Source organism: Petaurus breviceps, unplaced genomic scaffold (genome assembly GCF_028583685.1).
Source record: "Petaurus breviceps papuanus isolate PSGF00001 unplaced genomic scaffold, PetGlider_PUasm1.0 91133, whole genome shotgun sequence".
Lineage (NCBI taxonomy): Eukaryota > Metazoa > Chordata > Mammalia > Diprotodontia > Petauridae > Petaurus > Petaurus breviceps.
In genome coordinates this window covers 20,341,302-20,355,143 of record NW_027187419.1, presented here as the reverse complement: position 1 = coordinate 20,355,143, position 13,842 = coordinate 20,341,302, and the positions used below count along the sequence as shown (strand labels likewise).

General features: G+C 34.7%; 1 protein-coding gene across 1 annotated transcript in view; it reads left to right on the top strand.

The window, feature by feature from the left end:
- Positions 1-11,112, top strand: part of CFAP300 (cilia and flagella associated protein 300) — a 36,909-nt gene extending 25,797 nt beyond the window's left edge. The window contains exons 4-7 of the mRNA XM_069080000.1: positions 1,144-1,310; positions 4,247-4,419; positions 5,735-5,801; positions 10,550-11,112. Coding sequence (XP_068936101.1) covers positions 1,144-1,310; positions 4,247-4,419; positions 5,735-5,801; positions 10,550-10,681 — 539 coding nt within the window. The 3' untranslated portion in view covers positions 10,682-11,112. The remainder of the gene's footprint in view (positions 1-1,143; positions 1,311-4,246; positions 4,420-5,734; positions 5,802-10,549) is intronic.
- The last annotated feature ends 2,730 nt before the right edge of the window (positions 11,113-13,842 follow it).

Here is a 13,842-nt window from a genome sequence, read left to right as displayed (position 1 = left end):
GAAATAATCCCTGAAAATATAGTCTTTATTTTATTACTTTCAGACATTCTATAATTCAAGATTTTTTTTCCTAAATGACACTAAACTTCCCTTCAGTTAGTCTGTTATTGAACCTTTTGCTAAATTTTTTTTAAATGATTACAAAAATTAAGTAAGTACTGGAAATTATGAATACTTCAAGTATTAGACAAGTGTAAAGACTTAAGATTTTGGGATAAATATTCATTATTTGGTAAAAGTTGTTGGGAAATCTGGAAAGTAGTATGACAGAAACTGGGTATAGACCAGTATTTTACACTGTTTACCATGATGAGGTCAAAGTAGATACGTGACCTAGATGTAAAGATAGAAAATTAGAAGAACATGAAACATATTCTTTATCAGAACTTATGGATACATGAGTAGTTTATGAGTTAGGTATAAAATGGATCATTTCAATTACATTAAATTAAAATTTTTGTACAAATAAAACAAATGTCACCAAGATCAGAAGGGAAGTAGAAAATTGGGGTGAAATTTTTATATAAAGTTTCTGAGGTCAAGGGCTCATATCTCAAATATATAAAGAACTTTATCAAATCTTTAAGAATGTGAGACATTCCCCAATTGATAAATGGTCAAAGGATATGAACAAACAGTTTTGCAATGAAGAAATCAAAACAATTTATAGTCGTGAAAAAAATGCTCGAAATCATTATTGATTAGAGAAATGCAAATTAAAACAACCTTGCGATATTTTACACCTACCAAATTGACTAAAATAATTGAAAGGGAAAGTGAAAAATGTTGGAGTGGATGTTGGGACATTAATTCATTGTTAGTGGAATTGTGAACTGATCCAACCATTTTGGAGAGAAATCTTGAATTATGCCCAAAGAGTTAGTAAATTACCTATACCCTTTGACCCAGCAATACCACTACTAGGTCTGTTTCCAAAGATGACTGGGGAAGAAGGAAAAGAATGTATATGTTCTTTAATATAAATCTTAAAGAAATGTCTTATTTTAGTAGATTCTTGTATTCTTAGATAGTACATTCTATTTTACTTACTATGGCCCTTAATGATATTCTGGGAATTTTACTTTTGGGGTTAATTTAGGATAATAGGTAAACTTATCTTATTTGTAAAATATCATCTTTCAGGAACAGAAGTAAAGAAAGTTGAAGCCATAAATATTCCCTGCACACAAATTTCAATGTCATTTTTTGACCGATTATACTCTGAAGAAATTGTTCGAGAGAATGGACATATTGTTAAGTGTTTGGATAATTTTTGTGATCCTTTCCTCATTTCTGATGAATTAAGAAAAGTAAGTACAGTAGTAACAAACTTTTACAGCATTTTTTAGAGTAATCTTCATATCTTGGACACTGATCAGTATATGCTACTTCTTATGCATATGCCATATCTGTAAAGTATCTAATGTCTACACAGTAAATTAATGTGTTATACCTATTTAGGCATTCCTGTTCTCACCTTACTTTTTATGTAAGTACTCTATCTTCTCCCATCTTTATGCTATGTACTCAGTTGGTCCCTGACTAATATATTGTGTTTATTCCATTAATTAATAGCTGACTTCAAAAAACCATTTAGAAATAGAGACTTCAAAAAATTATTTAGAAACAGTTAGCCTTGCAACAGAAGCATAATCTTACCATTTTTCTAGGTTGAACAAAATTATTTTTTAAAGATAAGGATTCGTCATCACAGATCATAAATGTAGAGCTGGATAGAACCTTAGTTAAGGCCATCTAATCCAACCCTGTCATTTCACATGAGGCACAGAGACCCAGAAAGGTAAAGTCACTTGACCCCAGGTCACACAGGCAATGACCAAAACTGGAGTTTTAATCCAGCTCCAGTAACTCCAAATGCTGTGCTCCTTTCACTGTATTATATTTCACAATAGCTATTGTTTAAATAAACCATTAGATTGAGAAGAGAAATGTCAACTTCTACATTCTAATAATTTGCTGATCATTTAATGACATAATTTACCTATATATACACACATATACCTGTACATGTGCTATTCAGTCAACAAACAATTATAAGCGAATACTCTGTGCTAGGACTTTTTTGGAGATTGGACAGGGCCCGTTTGTAAATTGACAATCTGCTTAAATAGAGAAGACAGTATGATCCAAGGCTTAACAACAATAAAATTTATTAATACTTTTATCATGTTTGTAATAATACCTTATTTTTGAGCAGTACTTTACAATTCAAAAAGCACGTTCATGTAGATAAAGAGACATATGTGTGTATATATGTATATAATATAGCAATTGATTTTTTGCAAAAACTCTAAGTAAGATGGCTGCATCATGCTATTCTCATTTTACAGAAGAGGAAAATTAGACCAAAATCATATAACCAGTGACAGGGCCAGGACTTGAAGCAGAGTTTTAAAACAACAAATTAATGAAAAACAATATATTTAGTGATGTTTGAAATAAAAATAACAAAAGAAACACTCTCATTGACTCAAAACTGATACTGTTCTATTATTTATGAGTTTACTGATGAAATGTTTTTAAAACATCAAACTGAATCAAGCTTTCCTCTTTTAGGGCACATCCTAACTACAAATGAATCGATTTCTAATATTCAATTTAATAACTATTTAAGAGGCATCTATACTAGATTTACAATCAGAGTACCTACTTTCAAATTCTGACTTGGTTACTTACTATATATGATCATATACAAGTCACCTAACCTCTTTAGACCTTAGTGATCAGTAAAAAATAAAAGGGGAGGGGTTGGAACAGATGTTCTCTCAAGGCCTACAATCTCATTTATTCCAACACAGCTAGTTAGTTATACCACCATACATTTGGAAACCATTTTTAAAAGTGCTTTCACATCAATTCTCTCTGTATATACATATATATATATATATATGTGTGTGTGTGTGTGTATATGTGTGTGTGTGTATTGCATCTATACATGCACACAGACATACACATTCTATAAATACATATTCTTGTGCATGTATACATACTGACATATAATGTCTTCTTTGTAATTTAGGGACAGGGATGAGGACTAAACCTGTGATATCACTGGTATAGAGAATTCCCAGATAAAGAAACTCCCTCTATCAGTAAAGTTCAAGACCTCCCCTATAATATATATTCTTAGAAATTTGACTAGACTGCTGAAAGATGAAGTGATTTGACCCAGATCACATAACTACTATGGTCAGAGGCAGGAGTTTAGCTCAGGTCTTTTTAACTTTAAGTCCATTATACCCATTGTCTGTCACATAGATGTGAAAAATAAATATACAATTTTATATATATATATATATATATATATATATATATATAAAATATGTGGAGAAAATAATAAAGTATGAAAATACATTTTAGTATGGAAAAACAGTAGAAGAATTTTATGGCATTTAACTGAGGTTTTTTTTAGTTACATTTTGTGTACAGACACAAACACATGCATAACACAACCAAGTTGATAAGTCCATAAGTGATCAGCACATACATTTTACATGTAAACATCATGTGAACGAATAGGAAGGAACCTCAGAGGTCATCTAGTCTAACTTTTTCCTTTTATAGATGAGAAGACTAAGGCCCAGATATGTTACAGAAAGGATAAGCTGATAGGAACAAAGAGAACTAAAAACCAGGGCAGCTAGGTGGTGCAGTGTATAGAGCCCTAGGCTTGGAATTAGGAAGATCTGATTTCAAATTTGACCTCAGATACTTAGTAGCTCTGTGACCCTGGGCAAGTCACTTAACCCTGTTTGCCTCAGTTTACTCATCTGTAAAATAATCTGGAGAAGGAAATGGCAAATCACTCCAGTGTCTTTGCCAAGAAAACCCCAAATGAGGTCACAAAGAGTCAGACATGACTGAAAAGACTGAACAACCACAAAGCTAAAAACCAAGAATAAATAAAAAGCGTGTTTAACTGATAAGGCTACTGCCCTGGGGTGGGAGCAAAAAGAAATTATATGTGGCAGGTGCTAGAGAAATCCTTCAATGAAATGTCTAATGATAAGGTAGAAGGAAAACAGCTAAGATACTCATCTAAATTGCTCTGGCTTTTGGTCTTCATGCAGGAATTTCAAAAAATTCACTACCCTGTGGTATCTGTAAAAAAAAAAAAAAATCTTTCCAAAAAAAATTTTGAACACAAACACATTTTCAAAAACATCACATATTCTTAAACCAATGTTACCTTAACATTAAACCATATTTTCTCATCTTATGTAAGGTTTTACTAATGGAAGACTCAGAAAAATATGAGATATTCAGCCAATTAGATCGTCAAGAGTTCCTTTTCTGTATTTTTAAACATCTTTGCCTCGGTGGACTTCTTTGTCAATATGAAGATACAATTGGCCCATATCTGGAAACGACAAAGACTATCTATAAGGATCTTGTGAGGTAATATTTCTAAACCATAATATGTTAATGTCTGATTAATTGTCTGAACAAAAGCAGAATTCTTTGTTTGACCACTATATACACTGTCCATTTGCAAACACTTAAAAATAGCATTCCTGTGGCCCACTCTCATCCATTCTACCCCACCACTACAAGCCATGTAAGCCTGAGATCTTGCTGGCTTTGCCTCAGTCCTACATGCACTCATCAGCTATCCTTCTCTTCTCCCTAACCAGCATTTACTCTGTATCCAGTGCTCTAATAGTATCCAAATCTAAAATAATTACCTATGTGCCACCCCCACCCCCATGCTATACATAGACTAAAATTCTTTTAGGGAATCTTTGATTTTCTTTATATTTTTATACTTAGCAGTAATGTTACATATGTCATTTTTATAATAAATTTCACAACTTAAATTTTCTCTTCAGCTTTAGTATGTGTTTTCATTTCTCCAGTCTTCAGTTTCTTTATCTGCAAAATGTACTAAATTATTTCTAATATACTTTCTAGTTCTAATAATATAACATAATATTCTACTCTGTTGCTTCCCTTATATTTTTGAACCAGTGAACCACCTTATCTGAGACCTGTTCAGTTTCTTTATCTGTAAAATGTACTAAATTATTTCTAATATACTTTATAGTACTAATACTATGATATAATATTCTACTCTGTTGCTTCCCTTATATTTTTGAACCAATGAACCACCTTATCTGAGACCTGTTCAAGAGCTATCTAGATTGACCACTTGATGTGAATCCTGTTATGATTCCAGTTTTGGGAAAGGGAGGAATAAATACCTTGGTTATAGATTTTCTATGCAGCTAGGTGGTACAGTAGTTAGTGTTAGACCTGCAATCAAGAGGACTCATTTTTCTGAGTTAAAAATACAGCCTTTGACACTTAGTAGTTCTGTGACCCTGGGCAAGTCACTTAACCCTGTTTGCCTCCGTTTCCTTATCTGTAAAAGAGCTAGAGAAGGAATTTGCAAACTGTTCCAATATCTTTGCCAAGAAAACCCCAAGTGGAGTCACGAAGAATCAGACATGACTATAAACGACTTAAAAAAAAACCTAAATGTGCTTTGTTAAATGATATGTAGCATGTCATCACATAAAAGAGGGGCAACTTCTTACTTAGGGCATTTACTAAATACATTGATTATTCATATGTTATTTCTATGACCAGAGTGAATGAAAGGATAATATTGTATCTAAATTTGTAATTACCATTGACTAAAACTATGTAAATAAAAGATAAAAGTGCATATAGATATATGTCTAAAATATATAATGTTTTTCTTTGATTCTAGTGTTATAAAAGAACCTCAAACCAAGAATATATGTGTTACTTCTGTTGTCTTTAAGGTTACAGCATACGTAAGTCTTATTCTGCTACTCTTTATATACATTCATTACTAAGTTGATTGAGGGAATATTGAATAGACAAGCGTTTAGGTGCTTGTTACTGATGGAATTTTAGGAATGCTAGGTGCTGGGAGAATGTTCATTCATTTATCCATTCATTAAACAAATAAAATCGTTATGAAATTTATTTTTATTTCTACAAAATACTGAGTATGTAAGAAATAACAGATATGAATAAGGCGTGGCCTAGATTACCTCATTGACTCAGTCATTTATGTGGAAGCCTGGTAAAAAATAATTCCTTCCTCTGAGATTACCATTTACTCTGGGGAGTGAGGCAAATACATAAATATCTATAAGAGACAGAATTTGTACCTCTGTTATAAAGATAAGAAGACTGAATGATCCAAATCTTATTTTGCTTCTTTTTCATTTTTAACAATTAAAGTCATCCAGAATTGGAATGTGCTGCCAGGGAAGTGAAGTAATTTCCCATTCATTGGATGTCTCAGGGCAAAACCTAGATAAACCCTTTGCTGGAGGGGGAGGGGAGGGTTATTGTAGAAGGTATTCTTGGTCAGGTATGGATTGGACCAGATGACATCTAAAGTCTTTTCCAGTTCTGAGATTCTGTTCTCAGGGTTCATCAAGTGAATGAAAGAGGCTCCTCAGCAAGTCAGATTTTAGAAAAATAGAAGGTATGGAAGGAACAATTGAGAAAAAGCTTGAGGATATAGGGGAGTTGACTTAGAATAAAGGATATAGGTTGGTCACAAGGCACATTGGAATAAACAAGGAGAGGCATGAGCATGAGTAGAATAAGTGTGAGAGCATGTGACTTGGCAAGGGCTACACAGGTAGTAAATAGCAGAGCTGAGATTCAAATCCACTTCCTCTGACTACATCCAGGGCTCTTTCTGCTGCATTGCACTGCCACTGACATTCTAGTTCAGTTTGGCTAAAGTGTAAGGTGTGTTAAGGGAGTATTAGTAATAACAGCTAACATTTATATAGTGCCTTAAGGTTTGCAAATGCTTTACATATATTATCGCATTTGATCCTCACAGGCCTATGAGATAGATTCTACAACTGTGCCCATTTTTAACAAATGAGGAAACTAAGTTTAAGAGGAGGAGGAGATAAGGCTGGAAAAGGGGTTACAGAATGTCAGAATTAAAAGAAAAGCCAGGAGTGGCTAGGTGGCACAGTGAATAAAGCACCAGCCCTGGAGTCAGGAGGACCTGAGTTCAAATACAGCCTCAGACACTTAACATAAAACTAACCATGTGACCTTGCACAAGTCACTTAACCCCAATTGCCCTACCTTCCCCCCTCCAAAAAGCAAAAAAAAAAAAAGAGAGAGAGAAGCCAGGGGTCATCTAATTCAGTGCATACCTCAATAAGAATCCCTGCCACAACATACCCAACAAGTATATTCAAGTATTTGCTTAAAGACCCTCTAGAGAGAATGAGCCCACTACTCCCAAAGGCCACCCCAGTCTACCTTGGGGTATCTATAATTGTTGGGAAGTTTTTCATCACGTTGACCCCAAATCTGCCTCCTTCCTGTAACTATCACTTGCTCTTCCTAGTTCTGCCCTTTTAGGACCACGCAGAACAAGTCTAATCCCTCTTCCATAGCCTTTCAAATACAAGATGGTCAGCTGCAAAGGATGGAAGACCCTAAATACCACATGACCAAGTTTTTTTAGACTTCAGTTGAAGGGTTTTTGTATAAGAAAGTAAACTGGAAAGATTAATCTGAAAATTCTATGTAGGATGGACTGGAGAAGGAAGAAACTGAAACCAGTTAGGAGGCTGTTATGGGAATAGGAATTTAAGATATTCCCTGCCCCTAAGCCCTTTGATAGGCTTAAATGACTTTGAGAACCTTCCTTGATTTGAAAATATACTCTGCCCCCTAATAGGCTGAATGTGGTCACATGGAGCCTATGGCAGAAGGCTTATTTTTCAGGAATGCCCACACCTTGGTGCTTTGTGGGTCAAGAGGGTTGTGATATTCTCTGAGCCAAGAGAAAGCTATATATACCGTGATGTGAGACTTTGTTTTGGGGCTTACTTTGAGAAGAGTTGTATGATTTGACCAGATAAAACTCTGGGCAGCCATTGAGCGCCCCAGCTTTGAAAACCCAGATGGTGGTGCTTTCCTTTCTGGTAACTGACTAGCTATGGATGTAATGGTCAGACAGCTGGAAGCCCTGTCTGTTGGTCTGTTTCTCTGTCTGCTTATAACTTGTTTGCATTCTCTGAAGTTCAGGTTACTTACCTTTTCTCCCCGAACTAGGTAAAGGACATGTTTGATTAAAGCAAGAATGTTAACCCATTTTGAGTTGCTTTCCTTTAGAAAAGCAGATCTAATAACTTGTGTTGGCAGTCACCCTGGGTATGCTAGGGTGCTTACTGCTACAGAGGCTGTTGTCATAGTCTATATGAAATTTCTAATAAGGACGGTTTTAGTGAGAATAGGAAGGAGAGGGAGATGACAAGAGATATTACTAAGTGTATTCAATAGGTCTTAGCAAACGTTACATTTAGGGAGAAATGGTCTTTTAAAATACTATATTGCAGAGGGAAAAAAGTTGTATGAAAGAATGTATAATCAATAATAAGGGGTGATAGAATGAGGGCCAGACCGCTTAACTCATACTTTGCTTCTCTTTTTGCTGGCAAGGAGAATGATCTTCAGGTTGTAAAAGAGAGAATAAAAGTACTAATGAGCAATGATTCCCAAGATAAGTAGGGAAATAGAAGAGACCACAAAACTACCTTCAGTGACTCAGTAGACCCAGTTAGCACACATCCCTGCATGCTGGAAGAATTAAATTGGAGGGGTGGCTAGGTGGTGCAGTGAATAGAGAACAGGCTCTGGAGTCAGGAGGACCTGGCTTCGGATCCAGCCTCAGACACTTAACACAAAAACTAGCCATGCGACCTTGGGCAAGTCACTTAACCCCAATTGCTCTCCAAAAAGAAAAGCAAAAAAAAAAAAAGAATTGAATTGGATTACTTGAGCTTCTGTCAATGATCTTTGAAAAAGTGCAAAAAATCAAAGAGGTTCTGTGGAATTCAAAAAAGAACAAAATTTGTTTTAAAAAAAAAAAGGATGAAAATAGAGTCTGCAAACTGTAGCCTAGCAGACTTCAATTCCTGACGATATTCTAGCAGATTCTAGTTATTAGTTAGTACAGTTAGGTGGATTCAGAACTGTGAGTGACCAGATCCAAACAAAACTCATTAATGGTTCAGTGTCATTCTGAAACGAGGTCTCCCATGGATTACTCCAGAGTCATGCATGACCCTGTGCTGTCCACAGTTTTTAATCAGTGATTTGTATAAAAGTATATAGCTGGCAAATTTGTCAAATTTGCAGATGAAGGATAAATACCACCATATATAATAAAGTCTAAGTTTAAAAAATATGCCAGTAGCTTAGAATGTTGGGATAAATCTAGTGAGACAAAAATTAATAAAGATAAAAAGATTTTAAAAATACCAGTTTCACAAGTATAAGTACAAGGAGATCTAGAGGTCTGAAAAAAAAAAGATCAGGGAGTTATAGTGGACTACAAACTCAATATGTGTCAGCAGCATTGTATAGCAGCCAAGAAAGATAATTTGAACTTAAGCTTTACTAATACAAAACTTCTAGGGACAAGGAGGCCATAGTCAGAATACTTCTGGAGTATTATGTTCAATTTGAGGATGTTATATTTTATTAAGGACTTTGTGAAGTTGAGGAGTATCCAGGGGAGTGCAACCAGAATAATAAAGAATTAGGAGTGTTATGATAGTGTTCTTTAGGTATTTGAAGGGTTGTCCTGTGAAACAAAAACTATACTTGTTCCAATTTGTCCCAGATGGCAGAACTAGGAATGACAGGTGGAAGTTTAAGAGAAATTGTGGTTTACTTATTAAAAAGAAAAAAATCTTCCTATTAGAGCTCTTCAAAAATGACTGTCTTGGATAGCTATGGGGGTCCCCCTCCCTAGAGATCTATAAGCAAAGGTTCTGTGACTGTTGGATTTATCATAAAGATGACTCTTCTTCAGGTATGAATTAAATTAGATGGACCCTGAAATCACTGTGAGCTTACTGTGATTCAGTGAGACTAAGATATTAATTAAGTGTGATTATACTAAAGCTACAGATGCATTGTGCTCCTATTTGGGGGTCATCTATTTTACAAACTTTTTTTTCTTTCCCATTTTCCTTCCATCACTCCTACTACCTATTCCTAACAGTATTCTTTACTTACTTCAGAGATTAGTCACATAGTTTTTGCACCTAATCATAATTTTTAAACCATACATTCTAGAATATTTTAATATCCTAGATACTTTTAAGCATTGACTCCAATAACCTAAATTATTGCCATGAGAAAAGCATTGTTATCAAATTAAGGTCGATCAAATCCCACTGCTTCCATTCTGACATAAAAGGGACAAAAAATAAAAGAAAATATAAAATTAGATAATCTTGGGAGTTTACCATTCTCTAAAAGAATATTTTTAAATTATGGTCTAATTTAATTGAAAACAAGAATTTTAATTTTCAGGTACAAAACTTAGCACACTATGTTGTCAATAAATGTTAAATGACAACTCTTTAATTATTTTCCAAAGTTCTTTTTTTTAACATTTCTATGGAGCTTTGATAAAAATATTAAATTCAAGCATTTTAATAAAATTCAAATCCAGTCTTGTATATAGTAATTTATGGTTGATTTGTTTGTTTTTTAGGATGAAAATGGTATGTGCTACCCTTCAATAAAAAGTCATGAACAATCCTTTGCTTACATGATTGTGGATCCTTTAAAACGTCATGTTAATGTTTTGTACCATTGTTTTGGTGTAGGTGAACTATCTTTCTAATTGATATCCCAAGTACATATATATATATATATATACATATATATGGCTATTCTTCTGTTTTTATGTTTATTATATTCATAATGTTTATGAGCAGTTTGGTATAAGAACTCAATTTCTGACCAAAATTCAATTTTTAATTCACTTCACATAAAATGTGTGTACTTTAAAAAAAAAAGGAAAATAAAATTCCATTCCTCAATGTTGGATTATTATTCTTCTGAATTACTAATAGAGGAATAGGCTTCTATCCTTCATTTCCTATATAATACTACTAATGAGTTCTGGAGTTCTTCCTAAAAATTACTTAGAATAAAAATCTAGTCCATAATTATATACACAATATAAATCTTGTTAAATCTTCATTTACTCCATATATTTTATGTTAAAGCTATTTTTATGAAAATAATAAAATTAAATATATTCATAGCAAATTCTTTGAATATATGAATTTTCTTTTTATGTGTGGACTTATATTTAGTTATATTTATTCCTAACAAACAATTCATAGTTATGCAGCAGGTTTGCTTTCCTTACAACAAAACTGTCAAGATGAAGTATGCGAGTATCCCCACTACTGTATCAATAAGGGAAAAGCAACTCAGAAAGGCAGTGACTTACCCTGATTCACACATCTGTCACCATAATGACAGATGCAAAATTTGGACATCGTTTTCTCTTAACTCCAAGTCCAGCATTCTTTCCTCTAAATCACACAGTTTACAGTTTTGGGGTTTAGGTAATATATAATCATTATCGATACATCTGAGTTTCTGAGAATCTTACATTTTCTTTGTTATTCATTGAATTAAAATCAGAAAAAATGTACTTCACCATAAATCAAAAGAATGTCCTATAATTTTGAAGAATTCAAAGCTGCCTTGTTGCTCTGTCTAGATCTGCATTGTCTTAGCTACCTTACTGTTCTTAATAAAGATAGAGTATCTCATACATAATTCTCAATACCTGTGAGAAATGAGTAGCCTCCTAAGTAGGGGGGCTAGGCAAATTTTAGACACCCCAGGTGCTGGGATGAATGGGTAGAGAACTATGAGTGTGGAAAACCACATATAATGTCCTCATTTTCCAATGTGTTGGTTACTTTTGCAAAATGTTTTCCCCCCTCTCATTTTGTTATAAGGGATTACTTGGGGTGGTGGAGGAGAGCAGTGCTTTGGAAAATGTGGATGATAGTAAACAAAATATCAATAAAATCTACTAAAATTAGTTTATCACAGGAAAGTAGGTGAGGATAGATGAAAAGCAAACTGACTCCATGCTCTCCTCTAACTTGGCTCAGTGTCTGACTCTCTAGATTATTTTTTCACCTTGCCTCCAAGTAGGTACTTTCCTTGCCCCATCCCATCCTGCTTTTCAGCTCCCTTTTATGTGTTGTCTTCCCCCATAAGATTATGAGTTCCTTGAGGGGCAGGGACTATCTTTCTTTTTGTTTTAATTTGTATTCCAAGTGCTCAGCATAGTATCTGGCACATAGTAAACCTATAACAATGCCTTACGTCAGCTCTAATCCAGTCTTGAAAAGCCCTACACCTCAGTTCTTATCTCATTACTTTTCCCCAAGAGATCTGGATTCTGCCTGCTCTTTGACTAACAAATGTGCTGCTTGCCTATCTTCCCAACTATGAAACATTTGCAGTCCTTGGAAATTACACGGAGTACACTTAACATCTATGATCATAGTCATAACTTAAATATTACAGAGTCACTGATAGTAAATGTCCCAGCTATCTAGTTATAATAATACGTAAGAACCTAGTATATGGCATTCATATATAATTGTATGCAGTGAACATTGCAGGAAGCAAATGTACTACATAGCACAAAATAACATCTATATAACAATGGCATATATAGTAGTCTAGGAAAACAAATTTTATGCAGTGCAAAAAACATGGTATCACATAACAACAGTTGAATGCTATGATCAAATGCGTGGCTCACATACTGAAACATACAACTTGTACATAGGTCAATAGTACAATATAACATGGTGGTGCAGTGGATAGAACACTGGTCCTGGAGTCAGGAAGACCCGAGTTCAGATCTGGCCTCAGACACTAGCTGTGTGACCCTGAGCAAGTCATTTAACCCTTTTTTACTTCAGTTAACTCATCTGTAAAATTGGGATGATAGCACCTACATCCCAGGGTTGTTGTAAGGAGCATATGAGGAAATAATTGTAAGGCCTGTGCAGTGTAAAGCCTACCTAGCATAGTGCCTGGCACAGAGTGAATATTTATAAATGTTAGCTACTAGTATTACTAACATGTATAGCAATGACGTATAACAGCAATAATAGTGTATTACATAGCAAACACATAGGTCATAGCACACATTAAATGCCCTCAAACTCTGGGGACCTGCTGGCTATCTGGGTAACTCTTTATCTTTTTTTTCTTGAAGTCAACAAGTATTTATTACATACCTGTTGTGTTCCAGACACTTAAAGTACTGGGGATATAAAGAAAGGCCAAACAAACAAAAAACTCAGTCCCTGTTCTCAACTTACAAACAACTCTGTACAAACAAATATACTAGATCAATCAATACACAAGCACCTACTATATGCCAGGCAATGTGTTAGAGCTGGATAAATTGATAAGAGGGAAGGCACTAAGATTAAGGAGAACTTCTTCTAAGGCTTCTAGTAAAAGGTGAACTAAGGTGAACTCTTTAACTAAGAGTTGAAGTCAGGAGATGGAGATGAGGGAAAGAATTCCAGCATGGGGGATAGCTAAGGAAAATGCTCAGAGTCAAGAGATTGGGTGTTGTGTGAAAGGAACAGCAAGGAGGCTAGTATCACTGGATCGTAGAGTACATGGAAATGGAGTAAGGCATAAGAATACAGGAAAGGTAGGAAGGGGACAAGTTATAAAGGACTTTAAAAGCCAAACAAAGGATTTTATAATAGGGAACCACTGGAGTTTATTGAATTGGGAGTGGGAGGTGGCATGGTCAGACCTGTGATTCAGCGAGATCAATTTGATAGCTGAGTGAAGGATAGAATGCAGTAGGGAGAGATGAAGCAGGCTGACCAACCAGCAATATTGTAAGACTCTGGATAGATAGACAAGAGCCTCTACCGGAGTGTTGGCAGTGTCAGGGGAGAGATGAGGTATATCCAAAAGATATTTCAAAGGCAG